We start from the raw sequence: 16,250 nt of genomic DNA on the forward strand, positions 1-16,250 counted from the left end.
AAAGCAGCAGACGCTCCTCATTTGGAATGTGTGATGGCATGGCAGAAAGTGAGCCCAATTTTCCAGAGCTCCCATCCCTTTTTTGAAAAAAAAAAAAAAAAAAGCAAAATCTGGGTTATATGAAATTAATAACTTCTGTCAGTTTTATTTTTTAATTTTTTGGCTGTGCCATGCAGCATATGGGATTTTAGTTCCCCAACCAGGGGTTGAACCCGCTTCCCCTGCATTGGAGGAAGCATGGAGTCTTAACTACTGGATCTCCAGGAAAGTCCTGTGTGCGTTTTTAAATCCTCATGCCACAGTTACGTGGCAGATACTATGAAATGTCCAGGTTGATAAGCTGACAGAGAACACTGAATTGCTATATTTGTTTCACCCCATTCTCTCCCAACAAAAGAGAAATAGCAGAAATGAGAGTGATGAGATTAATGATACTAACAGCAGATGACAATGGTTACGGCATTTCAGAACCAGATCCCATTTGCAACACAGTACGCATGTTTATTCATTTAATTTTTACAGTAACCTTGTCAGGTGGCTACTATCTCAATACCCATTTTACAGATGGAGAAGTTGAGGCACAGAGGGGTTACTTAATTTGCTCTGGGTCACCTAGCCAGTAAGTATCCAATTCAAACTCAATCAGAATTTGTCCTTTTTCTTTTTTTAACTTTTTATTTCAAAGTGAGTTAAGACTTCTAGGAGGAGAGTTGCACAGGTGGGACAGAGTGTCCCTATGCACCCTTCACTCAGCTGCCCCCAGTGTGAGTTTTCTGGAACCGTAGTACAGTGATTGAAACCAGGAAATTAACTGGGGCACGGTGCTTCCAGCTGCACTACAGACCTAACACGAAATTTACCAGTTTCCCCACAAATTTCCATTTTCTGTTCCAGTATCCCAGGTCACATTTAGTTATTTGGTCCCTCCTGGTCCCCTATCTCTGACAAACCTTCAGCCTTTCAAGGCCTGACACTTTGATGAATACTCGTCAAGCATTTTTGTCAGAAGTCCCTCAGTTGGGTTTGTCTCATGTTTTCTCAAGGTTAGATTGAGGTTGTGCATTTGGGACAAGGAGACCACACACGTGATGCTGTGCCCTCCTTGCCTCTTATCAGGGCTACATGATATCAGTCTTATTACCCGTGATGTTAACCTTGATCAGCAGAGTCCATGCCCTATAACCCCTTGGTTTAAATGCTTTCCTTCTGCAGAGAGAAGGGAAAATACAAAATAAACAGAAAATATGCAGAGCAACTCGTCAGTAGACCTCATCCAGCCTGCACACTGACCTAGTACGTAGGATTTGCTTTGTGTGTGTGAACGCCCCTCTGAGTTTTAAGACAGACTTAAAAACACCCACGAGTGATGGCAGGAGTGGGGAAGGACGACACCCAAGTTCTGGGACTTTGGAAACCATTGAAGGTACAGAGATTGGAAGAGCTGACCAGAGAAGGGGAAATAAATCCAGCAGAGATGAAAGCCAAGGTCTGCAGCTGCTTGGACCATCAGATCTTTAAAAGCCACGTGAGGTTTTAGGGCAGGGAGTGAATTATGGCTCTTAGGACCCAGGACAGTCGGCTTTGATCTAGAAGTGGGAGACATCTTAAGGGAAACCGTGGCCTTTACGTAAGGTATTGCCACATCCTCCTGGGGTGCATTAGATGGACCCACTTGGAATTTACAGGTCTGCGGAAGCAACCTTAGTCCTAATGGTAAACACTTGAAAGAGGCAGCTTTGTAAGCAGAGGAACGACGCATTCAGGGAGACCCAGCCCCATACTCCAGTAAAGGGTACCTGAGAGGGATGCACCGTTTTACGAGGCTCTCTGCACCCCCTCAAGTTGGACAGATGTAGGATTTGTGAGCTTATGAGGCATTCGAGGATGGCTGTGGGCGGTCATTTTGGTGAGCACTTGACCTCTCTATTTGAAAAAGTATCAATTTGGAGAAGGTTGTCTTTACTGCCAAGAAACTTTAGACCGGAGGCTGTTCTTTGGTTTTTGGATGGCCACCCTGTCACGAACCAGATGTTGGCCTCTGTCTGCCCCAGGGTGAGCCCCTGGCCCCTCCAGTAGAATTTCCCCTGGTTGCTGAGCGCTGGCTGCCGGGAGATTATAAAAACACGTTCTGCAGGGCTTCCCCACGGCAGACTGGCCTTGGGGCCTGTGGCTGGCATCGCAGAGCATGATCAAAACAGCTCTGCAGGCAGCTGTGTACTGTTGGGGCATCAGAACCCCATGGAACAGATCCAGCAGCTAGGGGCACCCTAGAAGGAAGAAATTTTCACTAGGTTCAATCAGTCATACACTGAAACTATTAATGAACCTTCCAGGGTCGGGGGTGGAAATTCCAGCAGCTTGGAGGTTGTTGAGATGGAGAACAGCAGGGCCCAGAGTCGGGCAGTCCTGGGTTCCAATCCCTAGCCCTGCCACTTATAATCTCTGAGTTATAAATGGCAAGTGGTGTAACCCCTGTGGGTGTGGCTCTCTCGCCTTCTGCGAGGCTTTACTAAAATGCAGAGCCTTCCCTGACCACCCACCCTGTATCCCAGTGTTCCCTAGCTCCCGTCCTCGCTTTGGCTGGCTCCAGCACCTGTCACCATCTAACACGTTATTTGACATGTTTATTCACTTCCGGCCCCTCCCCACTAGGAGGTCAGCGCCACGGAGACAGCGGTTTCTTTCCGTTATCTTATTCACTGCTGGGTCCTTTGTGCTTAGGACAGACTGGCACACAGTGGGTGCTCAGTAAACACGGGTGGAATGATTGAAAAGAGATCACCCCGAGCCCCCTTTGTTCCGTTCTCCTTGTCCGAGGTGGGATAAACTAGGAAAATTAAAATGAGGGACTTAATGTAGTTCCTGGTACATAGTACTAATATGTGCTCAATAATAAGTTATCCCAGTCAATTCCTTCATTTTTTTAATTCATTCAACAAATAGCTGTTGAATGTAATGTGCCGCATATGGTGCTAGGAGCTGAAAATGGTGCCCAAAACAAAGCCTACCTTCTTTTGTTTTTTTTTTCCAAAAATTATTTCCAGAGAGCCCATCATGTACCACCTACTCTTCTAGAAACCAAGCATAATACAGTGAATAAAAGACCAAGTACCCGCACTCAGGGAGCCTACATCCAAGTGAGAATGAGATAGACAATACGTGTGTATCCAAAGATGTAAAGATGATTTCAGAGGCTGCAAGTGCTACCAAAAGAAAAAATCGAAACCAGGGTAGTGTGCGAGGAGTGGCTGGAGTGGCTGGGGCAGTGGGGACTGCTTTAGCCGGCAGGGTCAGAATGTCCCATCGAAGTTGGGGCTGACGAAGGAGGCAGCCCCATGGAGAGGGGGCAGGACCTCCGGGCGGGACCGCCAGGCCTGCAGCCCCAGCATCACCTGGGAGAGGGTTAGAAACCTCAGGGCTCACCCAGAACCTACAGAGTCTACTTTTTCACAGGATCTCTGGATGATTCGTGTGCACACTAACATTTGGGCTATAAGCAGGTATTCCAGGCGGAGGGAGGGGCAAACATAGACGTCTCAAAATGATGTTCTAAACAGCGAGGAAACTGGAAGGAGGCCAAGCGGAGGTGTCCTGGTTTGCTAGGACTGCAGTAACCAAGTCCTACAATTCTGGAGGCCAGAAGTCCAATATCAAGGTGTGTGCAGGGTTGGATCCGTCTGCAGCTTCTGAGAGAGAATCTGTCTCTTGCCCCGCCCCCAGCTTCTGGTGGTCGCCGGCCATCCTTGGCCTTCCTGGGCTTGGAAACACAGCACTCCGGTCTCTGCCTCTGTCCTCATAGGGCCTTCTTCCCTCTGCCTGCCTGTGTCGAGTCCTCTCTTCTCGTGAGGACACGAGTCACTGGATCATGTGTTGTGTACGCAGTCTCTCAGCCCTACTGGATGCTTTGCAGCTCCGTGGACTGTAGTCCACCAGGCTCCTCTGTCCATGGAATTTCCGGGGCAAGAGTACTGGAGCGGGTTGCCATTTGCTTCTCCAGGAGATCTTCTTGATCCAGGGATCGAACCCACGTCTCCTGCATTGGCAGGCAGATTCTTTACCACTGCACCACGTAGGGAGCCCGTCATTGGATCAGGGCCCGCCTAATCCAGAATGACCTCATCTTAACTTGATTATATCTGCCAAGACCCTATTTCCAGATAAGGTCATGTTCATAGGTCCTGGAGCTAGGACTTGAATAGATCTTTTCAGGGGGCACAGTTCATCCCACAGCAGGGCAGAAAGGTGGAGCTCCGTGAGGTTAGAGAAGACGCAGGTCACAGCAGGCCTGTGGACGTAGTGAAGGGTTGTAAATACAACGGGAACCCAGGGAGGCCGTACTGATCTGGAGCAGAGTGGGCCTTGAGGATAAGGAACTGAACCAGGACCTGGGTGGGTATAGGAAAATCCATGAAGAGACTATGCATTCTTGGGCAAAGAGATGATAGAGGTGTGGAGGTGGTGGTGGTGGAGATGAAGAAAAATGGATAGACTTGCAGGGTATTTAAGAGGCCGTATTCATAGAAATCAGTGATGGCATTTAAATCTATGAGGTGGGGAGAGCATCAAAGATGATGATTCAATCATTTCATCTGATCTTCCAGCAGACTTTTTTGCATATCTACTCAGTGAAAAATGGGTATGTTATTTCTTTTTGGAGGAGGGCAGTCATGTAAATGCCAAGGGCCCTCATGGTCACCAAGTGGCTGCACCAGCTCAGCTGGTTTACGATCTAATACCTTGAGATTCCCTGTCATTTGGACCTGTGTGGTTCAGAGGCACATCCCTAAAGCAGTCATTGTGCTTGGGGGAATGTGATACAGTAATCGATCCAGGCTGGCTCACACACTCCATTCTTGTCAAATTTCCACCAGGGCAATATAAGGCCTGTCTAACCTTAATGCCCTCCCTAGGCACTTGACATCAGCATACATTTCTCTGATCTTGGGACTACCCTGGGGGTCCAGTGGCTAAGACTTCTGCACTCCCAGTGCCGGGGGCCGAGGTTCAGTCCCTGGTGGCGGAACTACATCCCACATGCCACAACTAAAGATCCCATGTGCCGTGACTAAGACCAAACACATACATACATAAATAAGTATTTAAAAAAAAAAAAAAAAAGAATCTCTGGTCTTTATAGGTTCCCATTCTCAAGAGTCTCTCTCGAGGAGCTGCTTGGCAGGAAGAATTGCGTGTTTGGCCTTGGCATCCATTATTACCTCCTGATGTCTTTCTACCACACTGAGCAGAGAAGTCACACAGTCAGTCCTTTCCCGAGTTGTATCAGATCATGCCATTCCCCTGCGTGAAAGCCCTGCTGGGGTTTCCTGTTGCAATCAGAAATAAATGCCGGTGCCTAGCCATAGCTGCCCCCGGCCAAGCCTGGCCTGGGTCGGCGCCTGAAGAGCCTTTCAGACCACATCATGCATACGGCCCCCTAAGCCCTTCTTCCATTTCAGCTCACACTGGCTTCCCTTTTGTTCTTCCCATCTCAGGGCCTTTACATTGTGCTGATACCCCCAACCTGGAATGACCTTTTGCCAGCCCTTCACTGGTTGGGCTGGTTCTGTCTCATCCATTGAGCTTCTGCACACCTACCATCTCCTCTAAGACGCCCACCCAGTTTATCAATCTTTCTACGTAACTGAAAGGAACAGATTTCCATGTTTCGCCGGCGTGTTTGCTCGGGGCAGCCTCACCATCCTGCCTCTTGCCTTTCTCACCGAGCGCCTTGGACGTCTTCCCGCAGCAGCACGTGTGGCCCTGCCTGTGATCGCTGGCTCCCCGACAGTATCCTCGCCCCTCTTGGCGCCCCCACCTCCCCCGCCTCTGCCCCAGCTTTATTCCGACTCGTGTGGCAGAGACGCAGTGACAGGGCAGCCGATCTGAAAAGGCATTCTCAGGAATGCGGATTGTTTTATTACCAGTTAAATATGCTTTATGCTACCTGTGAATGAGGCCATTGTGACATTTAGCAACTGATTTGATTAAACGCAGATGTGGGCTGGACTCCACGTGGAGCAAAGATGCGAGAGGACAAGCTCCGGGGGTGTGTTTGGATTTGTTTTAAGATGGCAAAATGGGCTTGACGACTCGGTATCAGCAAGACAGACTTGGGCGCCTCCCTTCCTGTCTACGGACCACGAGTGGGTCTCAGAGCCGAGAGCTCAGTGCAGGCCCACCCCAGAATCCTCTGTTTTCATTTGGGATCTGTGTTTGGCCCTATCCAAGTTGTTTTCTTTTTTTTTTTTTTTTTCTTTTTCCAAACTTCCTGGATGTTTTTACTTCCATGAAAATTTTTAAAATGGTAGATCAATGAAATACTCTCTTTGTTGACACCTCCAGCGGTAATTATGAACCCAGAGAGGATCATAAGCTCACTCCTAGTTACTGAACACTTACTCTGTGCTGGGCTCTGCCTCTCATAAGCCTTATCTCACAGAATCCTCATAATAAATCATAGAAGTAAACTGTGCTCAGTTCCACTGTTCAGGTGGTAAAACTGAGGCTTAGGAAAACTGAGACTTGTGCACAGTCACGAGGGCAAAGTACTCAGTTACATCTGAATTCACTGTTGTCATCCACCCCTTCCAGGCTCTCAGATCCAAGAAGACAGGACCCAGCTCTCTCTCAAGATAGAAATCTTGGCACATAGGAGGCACTGAGCAAATATTTATTGAATAAATGAGTGAATGTCTGGGTGAGTGGACACAGTAGGAAAAGGGCTGGGCCAGGGCTTACCAGGTCTTTGCGGTCACTGGATCCTGGGTAAAGAAAAGAAGCAGAAACTCGCCCTGAAAAAGAGCTGTGTGATTTGAACCTGGGCCATGGATGGGATGCTTGAGTGGCTGGGTTTCTATAACAGGCTCACCTCTCTCTAGCTGTGGTTTTTCTCTGTGGTACATTATCTGCTGATGACTTTGTATATCACCCCCCCCCCACAACTACATATCCAGAGTTTTCTCGCTTGCAGTCCTGGTATGGTTTCATCAATCTTATTCTAGTACTGGCAGCAGTCAGACTTAATGAATGAATGAGCACCTGTTGGGGGTGGAGGGATGGGGTTTTTTTAAAGCATCTTTTAAAAGTTGGTTAGTTGCAGCAAGTGCAATCTTTAGTTGTGGCAAGTGGGAATCTAGTTTTTGAGTGTCATTGTGGACCCAGTAGAGTAAGTTCCTTTGTTACAGGGAAGGAAATTGTAAGATAGATTCCAGAGCAAGTAACATTGATGAGAGGGTGCTTGTGCATTGGGACTCTCCGTGAGATTTCCTTTGCCTGGGATGGCAGGTCAGACATGCGGGTGACAGTGAAATCAGGAGGGCCTAAAGAACCTGTGGCCTTCCCACAGCTGCTTGGAAGGCTGAGCTGCACACAGGCTGGGGCTGGAGCTCTGGAGTCAGGCTAACCTGGGCTTGAACCCTGCCCTGTCACCTACAGATAGAACCTCCCTCCTCTGGTGCGTAGTGGAGACACAACAAGATAATGTGTGTACAACGACCAGCCCTGGGGAAGGTAATAAGTGTTCAATAAACGGAGACCATTACCCGTAGTAGTACAACAGCTAATGCTGGTAACTGAGGCTTCTCAGGGCTTAGATTAAGTTAAAGCCGAGCTTTAGAGGGAGGAGAGGTTTTCATTGACAACTGTCACCATCTCCTTAAAAAGTGGGAATCCAGGGACTTCCCTGCTGGCCTGGTCGTTAAGACTTCACCTTCCAAAGCAGGGGGTGTGGGTTCCATCCCTGGTTGGGGAGCTAAGTTCCTACACGCCTGGCAGCCAAAAAACCAAAACATGAAATGGAAATAATATTGTGACAAATTCAATAAAAATTTCAGAAGGGTGCACATCAAAAAAATCTTAAAAAAAAAAAAAAGGAAATCCAGAAGGCAACAAGCCCAAGAAGGGATGTGCAGAGTCACCCAGTCATCAGAGAAATGCAAATTCAGGACAATAAATGAGATGTCCTAATTGGATAGCAGAGATTAGCAAGTGGGGTTATGCCAACCGCTGGTGGGGACTCGAGGACAGGGGACCCACCAGCACTGCCAGTAGCTGTGCCAAGAGCGCTCACTCAGTCCTTAGGGAAACTCAGTCTGTTCGGCCTTGGGACCTAGCAGCCCAGCTTGCAGGAGTACATCCCAAGGAAATTCACACACAGACCACGAGGGAGAGGTCCAACGATGTTCACAGCAGCCTTGTTGGTGATGGAGACATCCCACGTCCCCTCCCGGATGGAGGAGGGAACAAAAGAGATAGGAAGAAAGCGCACAGGGAGGGCTGGGCAGCTGCTGGGGCGGCAGGCGGGATATACCCGCAGTAGCATCGATGGGTATTAAGAACCTAATGCTGACACTCTGTGCCGGTAACTAAGAGGTTAATACCATAAAAGGCAAACACAGACATAGAGGCATCCCACTCCGTAAAGATGTCATACACTTTCCAACTTGTGCTTTTTGTCTCACATCTTATAAGCAACACAGGTTAGTTTCAACTTCAGTTTTGCTTTCTGATACAGACGCGTGTACCTCGTTCTAGACAGCGGTTGACTTTTATGTTTTGATTAGTCTGCATTTGTATATGTGACTTTTGTCTTGAAAGCAGTAAAACCATAGACATGTGCAAAACAAATAACAAATGTATGAATATTAAGTACGTAATGTAGAAATCAGCTGTGTACTTAAAAATATTTTGGCCGGGTCTGGAACTTTCAGGGGATTCATGCAAGAAATATGGAACGTAGATTTTTAATGAGCGATGTGAAAAGATACCAGTAAAGGTACTTCAGGGAAAAAAAAGAACCTAATGCTGGATGAAAAAAGCTAAGAAACCATAAGAAATGTAATGCACAAAATTTACCGGAATTGCATATAAATGAATGGTGATGTTAGTCACTCAGTCGTGTCTGACTCTTTGACACCCCAGGGACTGCAGCCTGCCAGGCTTCTCTGTCCATGGGATTCTCCAGGCAAGAATACTGGAGTGGGTAGCCCTTCCCTTCTGCAGGGGATCTTCCTGACCCATGGATTGAACCCGAGACTCCTGCGTTGCAGGTATATTCTTTACATCTCAGCTACCAGGGAATTATATATTTGCCCGCAAAACGCTAGTGCACCATTTGTAAGAACACAGAAACAAAGGATACACACAGACACACTGGAATGGAAAATGTGCAAAGAACGTGAATTAACTCCTCAGCACTTAACGTTTTGCATGATGACAAAGGTGGGGGATGGGGGGCAGTGAGATGCTAGCCGCACAGGTTCCCTGACATTGATGTAAGTACAGTTCCAGGGACATGACTAATTCCTCAGTCCCTCGTCTAGGTATAAATCTCAATCTGTGCGCTCAAGGGGGTACAAAATAGAACTGATTTTATTTTCAGTATTTCAATGTGATTTCTCTTTGGAGCCACCATTTCCCTGAACTGATGGGAAAGTTTTGTCTGGGGCTTTCCCAAACTCTCCAAAATGTTGGCTGTAGTTCTGGCATCTTACCCAGTGTGTTGTGGGGTTGGGGGCTCATCCTGTCTTCCCTTACTGGGGCCCAGGCTGCTGCCAAATCATTCATTTCTTGGCCCATGTAGCCTTTTTGGGTCTGGGGCTCTTCATTGCTGTGTCTGTGCTACATTGTGGACACAGGAATCTTCTATTGTTCTGTCTTCCTAGACCACAGGTCACAAACTGGAAACCCATTGGCCACATCCACCATGTGACCATGTTTTTAATTTTTTTTTGTTTTTTGTTTGTTTTGTCTGACTACTTTGTATTTATTGCGTACACTTTAAAATTGGAACATTTTATACAAATCCAGATTTCTGACTTGTTTGGAAAAATCAGACGCCCTGGCTACTTTAGACTCACATTTCTAGGTGACACAGGTAAGCTGGAGCTGAGTAGTATTGTATCAGTTAAGAATGCTTTGGTCTGCAAGGAACAAAAAGCTCAATTAACATCAGCTTACACCATAATGGTATTTATTGGGTATTTAGCCAGAAGTCTGGACCCCCAAGGTTGTTTGTCAGCTCAATTTTTTATCTTCGAGGACCAAGTTCTTTTCATCTTTTTACTCCTTCTGCCTCAGCCAGTGGACCTTTTGTTTTATGGTTGTGACCTCATGTCCCAAGATGGCTGCTGTAACTCCAGACATTACATCCTTACATAATCCAAGGGAGGATCCAGCAGAGGGACAAAAGTCTCTCCCAGAAGCCCCCTTGACCAGAGCTAGATTACATGGCCATCTTGAAGCTGCTGGGGGGAAAGGAATTGGGAGTTCCTCCTGGAGAGCCAAATAGTGTCTGCTCCAAGCTGCTGCCCCTTAGATAGAAACTATACATTCTAGTTTGACACAATCCCCACCACCCTCATCATTCTCTGACCCTGAAACTGCATGTCAGTCACCATTTATCACTGTCTGCACCAGCTCCTTCCCTCTCCTCCCTGTAAGGTTCTGAGGGCTTCCTGTCTTAGCCGCAGCACACACGGCCACTTCTGACTTGAGGGTCTTTTTTTTTTTTTTTTTAATTTATTTATTTTAATTGGAAGCTAATTACTTTACAATACTGCAGTGGGTTTTGCCATACGATGACATGAATCAGCCCTGGGTGTACATGTGTTCCCCATGACCTGAGCGTCTTGCTGCTTTCTCAGCAGCTACATGCGGGTGCAGAGAATGGAATCCCTCTGCCCCGCGACTCCTGCTCGTCCTCACTCGCCTCCTCTCACTCTTTTCCCTCCCTCTTGCTCTGTCCCACTTCTCTAGCCAGGAGAATTGCATCCCCCACTTGAGAAAAGCCTTCTTTCTTCCTATTTCTTACTAAGCCGTTTTACCTACTTCACCCTCATTCTTAGTTGGCCTGCCAAGTGGGATCAGCCCACGAGCCTGCTGGCTAGCAGGAACAAACACATACGAAACTGGAGTGAGAAACTTTCACAGCAGCTCCATCGTGCCCCCAAATCCATGCCCGTGATCAGAGACTCGTCTCCTTGAGCAGGGTGTGGACCAGTTCAGGACGATCCCACCATGAATTGCCGCATCTTCTTCCCCAAAGCGTTAGCATTTAAAAGCCAGCATTCACACATCACTGTGTTTTGGTCTGTCTGGAGTTATCTCAACTCCTTGCGTATCTCTTCACTCAGTGGTCTTCTGTCTGTCCTCTCTGAATATCAGCGTCAACCCTTGCCCATTGTATGATACTAGAAAAGTCGTAGACACAGTAGTATTTGGTACATCACTGGGAAACGATTATTCAATAAATGAATGACCATTCACTTAAAAACTGTTTTACTGAGCCAGGCAGTAAGAATCAACTTTTACTTAAAATCCAAGAAAACCAACCAGTCAAAAAAATAAAGCAGTTCTCCGATATGACACGCAGAATAGCAATGTCTTCAGCAAGAAAGAAGGGCATTTCTTTCTCTCCTCAAAGTCCAAACTGATGTGGCGGTTCTGGTCTGCACATATGGCGGGGTTCCAAGCTCCTATGTCTGGTTCCTCAGTTTTGTGATCCAACATAGCTCCATTCCAGGCAAGGAAGAACCCACCTCTGCCCTTTGAGGGCACAACTAGGAAGCTGCACACAGTAACTTAGCCCTCTTCCCTTCCCTGGAGCTCATCACATGACCACACCAGTCACAGGGGAAGCTGGGCCACGGGGCTTACTCTAATCGGCCATGCGCACAGCTTGAAAGCAGAGATTCTCTTAATATGAGAGAGAAGGAATAAAGGGATAGTGGAGGGGACCCCAAAGCAGGATCCGCCACCATCGTCCCCTTAAGAGAAGATGTTTTTCCTCTTCTCATCCTTGCCCTCCCCAGGCCTTCCACCAGCCAAATGGAGGCGAGAGGTCAGTGTTTAACATTCCAGCTCCAGGTGGGTCCATTTGCAGACCACATATGTGGCATGAGGCATCTGGGGCTGTGTGCCCCCTTCCTCCTGCGTCCTCTCTGGCATGGGAGGGCTCTCTCACTGCGGGGACTCGGGGACTGCCCTCGGCATGCTGCGGTTTGTTCAGCTGCCCATTCTTCTCATGCCCCTGGGTCATAAAATATAAACAAACAAGAAGCCGTTTGGGAGAAAGAATACCAAGGGATGAGATTGTGGGCCGGTTTATTTCTAAACCCGCCCAATTCATCATTCAGAAGGTTGCCACTAAAGAAAAGAGAAATCAGGAGAGAAAGCACCGCATCCAGAAGTGACTTCCCAAGGCAGGCATGTTTCTGTGATTTAGCAGGGAGGGGTTGCCATGGTAACCAGGACCCCCAAAATGACCTTGAATGAAATCGACTGGCCTAGACTTTCTGCCAGATGTGTCCTGACAGGCCGTGGAGGAGAGAATGGGATTCCAGCATATCATGCCGTATTAGTGTGGACACATTCTCTGGTTTCTGGGTCTCAGATAAGCCTCCGTGGAATGAAGATCTGAAGCAGATGCCCACGTGTGCTGGTGTTCCTGGTTCGTGCTCTCTTCATGCAGCTCACTCCTACTCATCCTTCAGAGACTAGTTTAGTTGTCATTTGCTCCAGGAAGCCCTCCCTGACTCCACACCTCCCAGTTGGCATTTCAGAACCCTTCCCTGTGCCCCTCAAGCTCCTAGTGAAATCACTTTCTGGCAGTTTACTTCTCCCCCACCTTACCAGTGCTTGGGACACATTCCCCTCACCTCTGGATAAGAGTGGTGTTGTTCAGTTGCTAAGTCCTGTCCAACTCTTTTGTGACCCCATGGACTGTACCCCACCAGGCCCTCTGTCCATGGGATTTCCCAGGCAATAATACTGGGGTGGGTTATCATTTCCTACTACTCCAGGGGATCTTTCTGGACCAGGGATCAAACCCACATCTCCTGCATTGGCAGGAGGATTCTTTACCACTGAGCCACCTGGGAAAGCCCTGGATAAGGATATGGTTAGTTTATTTTGTCGATCTGACTTTGGAACCATTTCAGTGTTTTATATAGTTATAAAACAAGTTTAACAGCAAACTATTATGAATCTAATGGTATATTGAGTTAGTGTCATAACCTCTTGGAAAAGAGATTTTACTTGCCCATATTTTTACTCTTTTTCTTTCTTCCTGCCTGATGTTTCAGGGTTCCTTTTCTCCCCTACCTCTCCCCCCCGCCCAGTTTTTAAAATTTCTTGTCTCTTTTAAGAACTTTCTGTAGCCCTTATTTCAGGGGAGATCTATTGTGACAAGTTCTCTTGGTTCTCCCTCATTTTGAGAATGTGTTGATTTCCCCCATTTCTGAAGGATGTTTCCTCTGGATATAGATTTCTGAGTTGATACTCTTGAATAATGTCGTGCCGCTTTGTTCTCGCCAATAGAAATTGTCAAGCTTATTCTAAAATTGATATGTAAATGTCAAGGTTATACTGAGAAGGCGAAACAATCTTGGAAAAGAAAAACCAAGTTGGAGAATTTACACTAGCTGGTTTCAAAACTTCATGTAAAGCTACAGTAATCAAGACTGGATGGAATTTGTGCAGAACGGATAGGTCAGTGGAAGAGAATAGAGAGCCCATAAATAAACTCTCACGTTGTCAATTTTTGACAAAGGTGCCAAGTAATTTAATGAGGGAAAGGATAGACTTTTTATACTTGTGTTGGAACAACTGGGTAGCCATGTGCAGAAAGATTAATTTAGGCCCTTATCTCACACAGTACACAAAAACTCACTTACATTAGGTCATAGACCTAAATGTAAGGCCTTCAACTCTAGAATTTCTAAAAGAAAATATTAGAAAGAGTCTTTATGACCTTGAGTTAGGCAGCAAAAACAAGATTTGTAAAAAATATTAGTAACTTTAAAACTTTTGCTTTGGTTTTCAAGCAACACCATTAGAAAAATTAAGAGACAGGACTGGGGGATAATATTTGCAAATCATATGTCTGATAAAGAACCTGTGTCCAGAGTATATAAAGGACTCTTACAAATCAGTGTTAAGAGGACACCCTAACTTTTTTTTAGTGGGAAAAAAATTTGAATGAATCTTCATCAAAAAAGATACCTGAATGACTAATAAGTACATAAAAAGGTGCCCAACTTGATTAGTCATTAGAGAAATGCTACTTAAAGCCAAAATGAGAGACCACTACACATCTACTGCTCAGCTGCTCAATCGTTTCTGACTCTTTGCAACCCCATGGACTGAAGCCCACCAGACTCCTCTGGCCATGGAGTTTTCCAGGCGAGAATACTGGAGTGGGCTGCCATTTCCCACTCCAGGGACACATCTACTAGAATGGCTATAATCAAAAAGAGCTGCCTGAGGCTGAGGATGGGAGAAGAGGTTGACTGCAAACAGGCATGAGGGTTCTTTGAAGGCAATGGAAATGTTCTAAAACTTCATCGTGGTGACAGCTGTACAGTAAAGCAATTTACTTTAAAAATCACTGAGCCAACATTTACAGTGGAGGGATTTTATAAAGTGTGCCCCAAAAACAGTTCTAAAAAGAAGCAGCTTTGGCAGTACAGTGTGTGTGCTCAGTCACTCAGTCGTGTCTGACTCTTTGTGACCCCAGGGACTGTAGCCCGCCTGGCTCCTCTGTCCATGGAATTCTCCAGGCAAGAATGCTGGAGTGGGTTGCCGTTCCTTCTCCAGGGGATCTTCCTGACCCAGGGATCAAATCTAGGTCTCTTGCATTGCAGGCCGATTCTTTACTGTCTGAGCCACCAGGGAAGCCCTGGCAGTATAGAGCCATGTTGGAAAAGCAGACTTGAGCCAGACTGCCTGGATTCCAGCGCCCGAGGCTGTCACTCACTATCCAGGCTGCCTTGAGCACGAGACTTAATTTTCCTCTGCTCACTTCCCCCATGAGGAGCCCTGACACACACGAGTTGACTGCTGTTCTGGTGGTAACCCCCGTCTTCTTTCTCTGGGCTCCTGCTCCATTGACCCCTTTTTCTTTCTCTGTAACCTGTCAAGCTAGTCCCTACCGGAGAGTCTCACCCTCAGTGTTCGTGAAGTCTCTTCCCTCAAGGCATTTCCATCACTGGTTTCCTCTTACCATTCATGACTCAGCTCAAATGTCATCTCGGAGGTCTCCCCTGACCACCAGCTTACCTGGTCAGGGGAGACCAGGTAATGACACCACACTCATTCATTCATTTACTCATTCATTGACTAAGTAGCATTTTCTAGTAGTAGTAGTATCATTTTTATTCCCATTTTACAGGTGGGACAACTGAAGTTCAAAAAGGAGAAGTCATTTTATTCATTCAATTCAAAGCATAATCATTGCTACCTTACATCCTTTAGAATGGCTGCAATATTTTTTAAAAATCAGAAAATAAGTATTGGTGAGGATGTGGAGAAATTGGAACCGAATCACTTTGCTGTACGTCCGAAACTAACACAACATTTTAAATTAGCTATACGTCAGTTTTAAAAAGTAAAAACAAAATGGTTAAAATGGCCAGTGTTGTTATGTACATTTACCACAATTTTTAAAAAACTAAATTATTTTTAAAACATAGTTATGGAGTACCAGAAGCTATGTTGTGTGCACTCTCATTTATATCTCACCAGAATCCTTTGAAGGTGTTATTTGTATTTTATTCATTAACTGAGAGAACCGAGGTTCAGAGAGATCGTCCGAGTCATAAGTTCCATCCCAAACTGTCGAACCTCAAAGACTCCAGCCTTCCACTGTGCCTTTCTCCTCCACGTCCCTCCCTGACTGTAAGAACCTCATCTGTCGCTCCTTCCCACAGGCACGGCCGGGATCTATCAAGGAGCAAATGGACTGACCAACGCGGCCGGATTCGGAACTGTGCACCAGGTAGACTAGCTCCCTACCAGTGGCTTTCTGGGCTCTTTCCGTAAGCAGTCCCCTTAAATCAGGGCAGCCAGAGAGGCGACCTGCACCAGGCCTCTTATTCCCTGGGTTTGGAGGCCACAGGGGCCAGGCTACACCAACAGCCATCGGAAAGAGACAGCGTAGAGGCAGAGAAATCGGAATTGTTGGCAGATTTCCAAGATGAAGGGGCTCTGTTCTGTGTTCCATCTTGATCCCCGTTGAAGACACCCATTGACTGTTGAGTCTGGAATGTATGAAAGCAAAAACATGTGGCTTTCACCAGACCCCGAGCTCTTCAAGGGTGAAAGGACATCATCTTTATCTCTGCATCTCACTGTAAAGTGCCCAACTTTACATTATAAATACTTGTGAAACAGAGCTTAGTCAACACTATAAAGATGGATGGATGTTGGCCAATAATGTGAGTCTCTTGGTTTCACTTAGAGAGTGAGTTAAG

At 46.6% G+C, this 16,250-nt stretch overlaps 1 protein-coding gene across 5 annotated transcripts in view; it reads left to right on the forward strand.

The window, feature by feature from the left end:
- The window catches only part of EYA2 (EYA transcriptional coactivator and phosphatase 2), a 264,116-nt gene that overhangs the window by 148,077 nt on the left and 99,789 nt on the right, over positions 1 to 16,250 (forward strand). For all 5 annotated transcript variants that reach the window (XM_010811532.4, XM_010811531.4, XM_059892762.1 and 2 more), the window contains 1 exon segment: positions 15,708 to 15,775. In XM_010811532.4, coding sequence (XP_010809834.1) covers positions 15,708 to 15,775 — 68 coding nt within the window.

Source organism: Bos taurus, chromosome 13, assembly GCF_002263795.3.
Source record: "Bos taurus isolate L1 Dominette 01449 registration number 42190680 breed Hereford chromosome 13, ARS-UCD2.0, whole genome shotgun sequence".
In the NCBI taxonomy this organism is placed as follows: Eukaryota; Metazoa; Chordata; class Mammalia; order Artiodactyla; family Bovidae; genus Bos; species Bos taurus.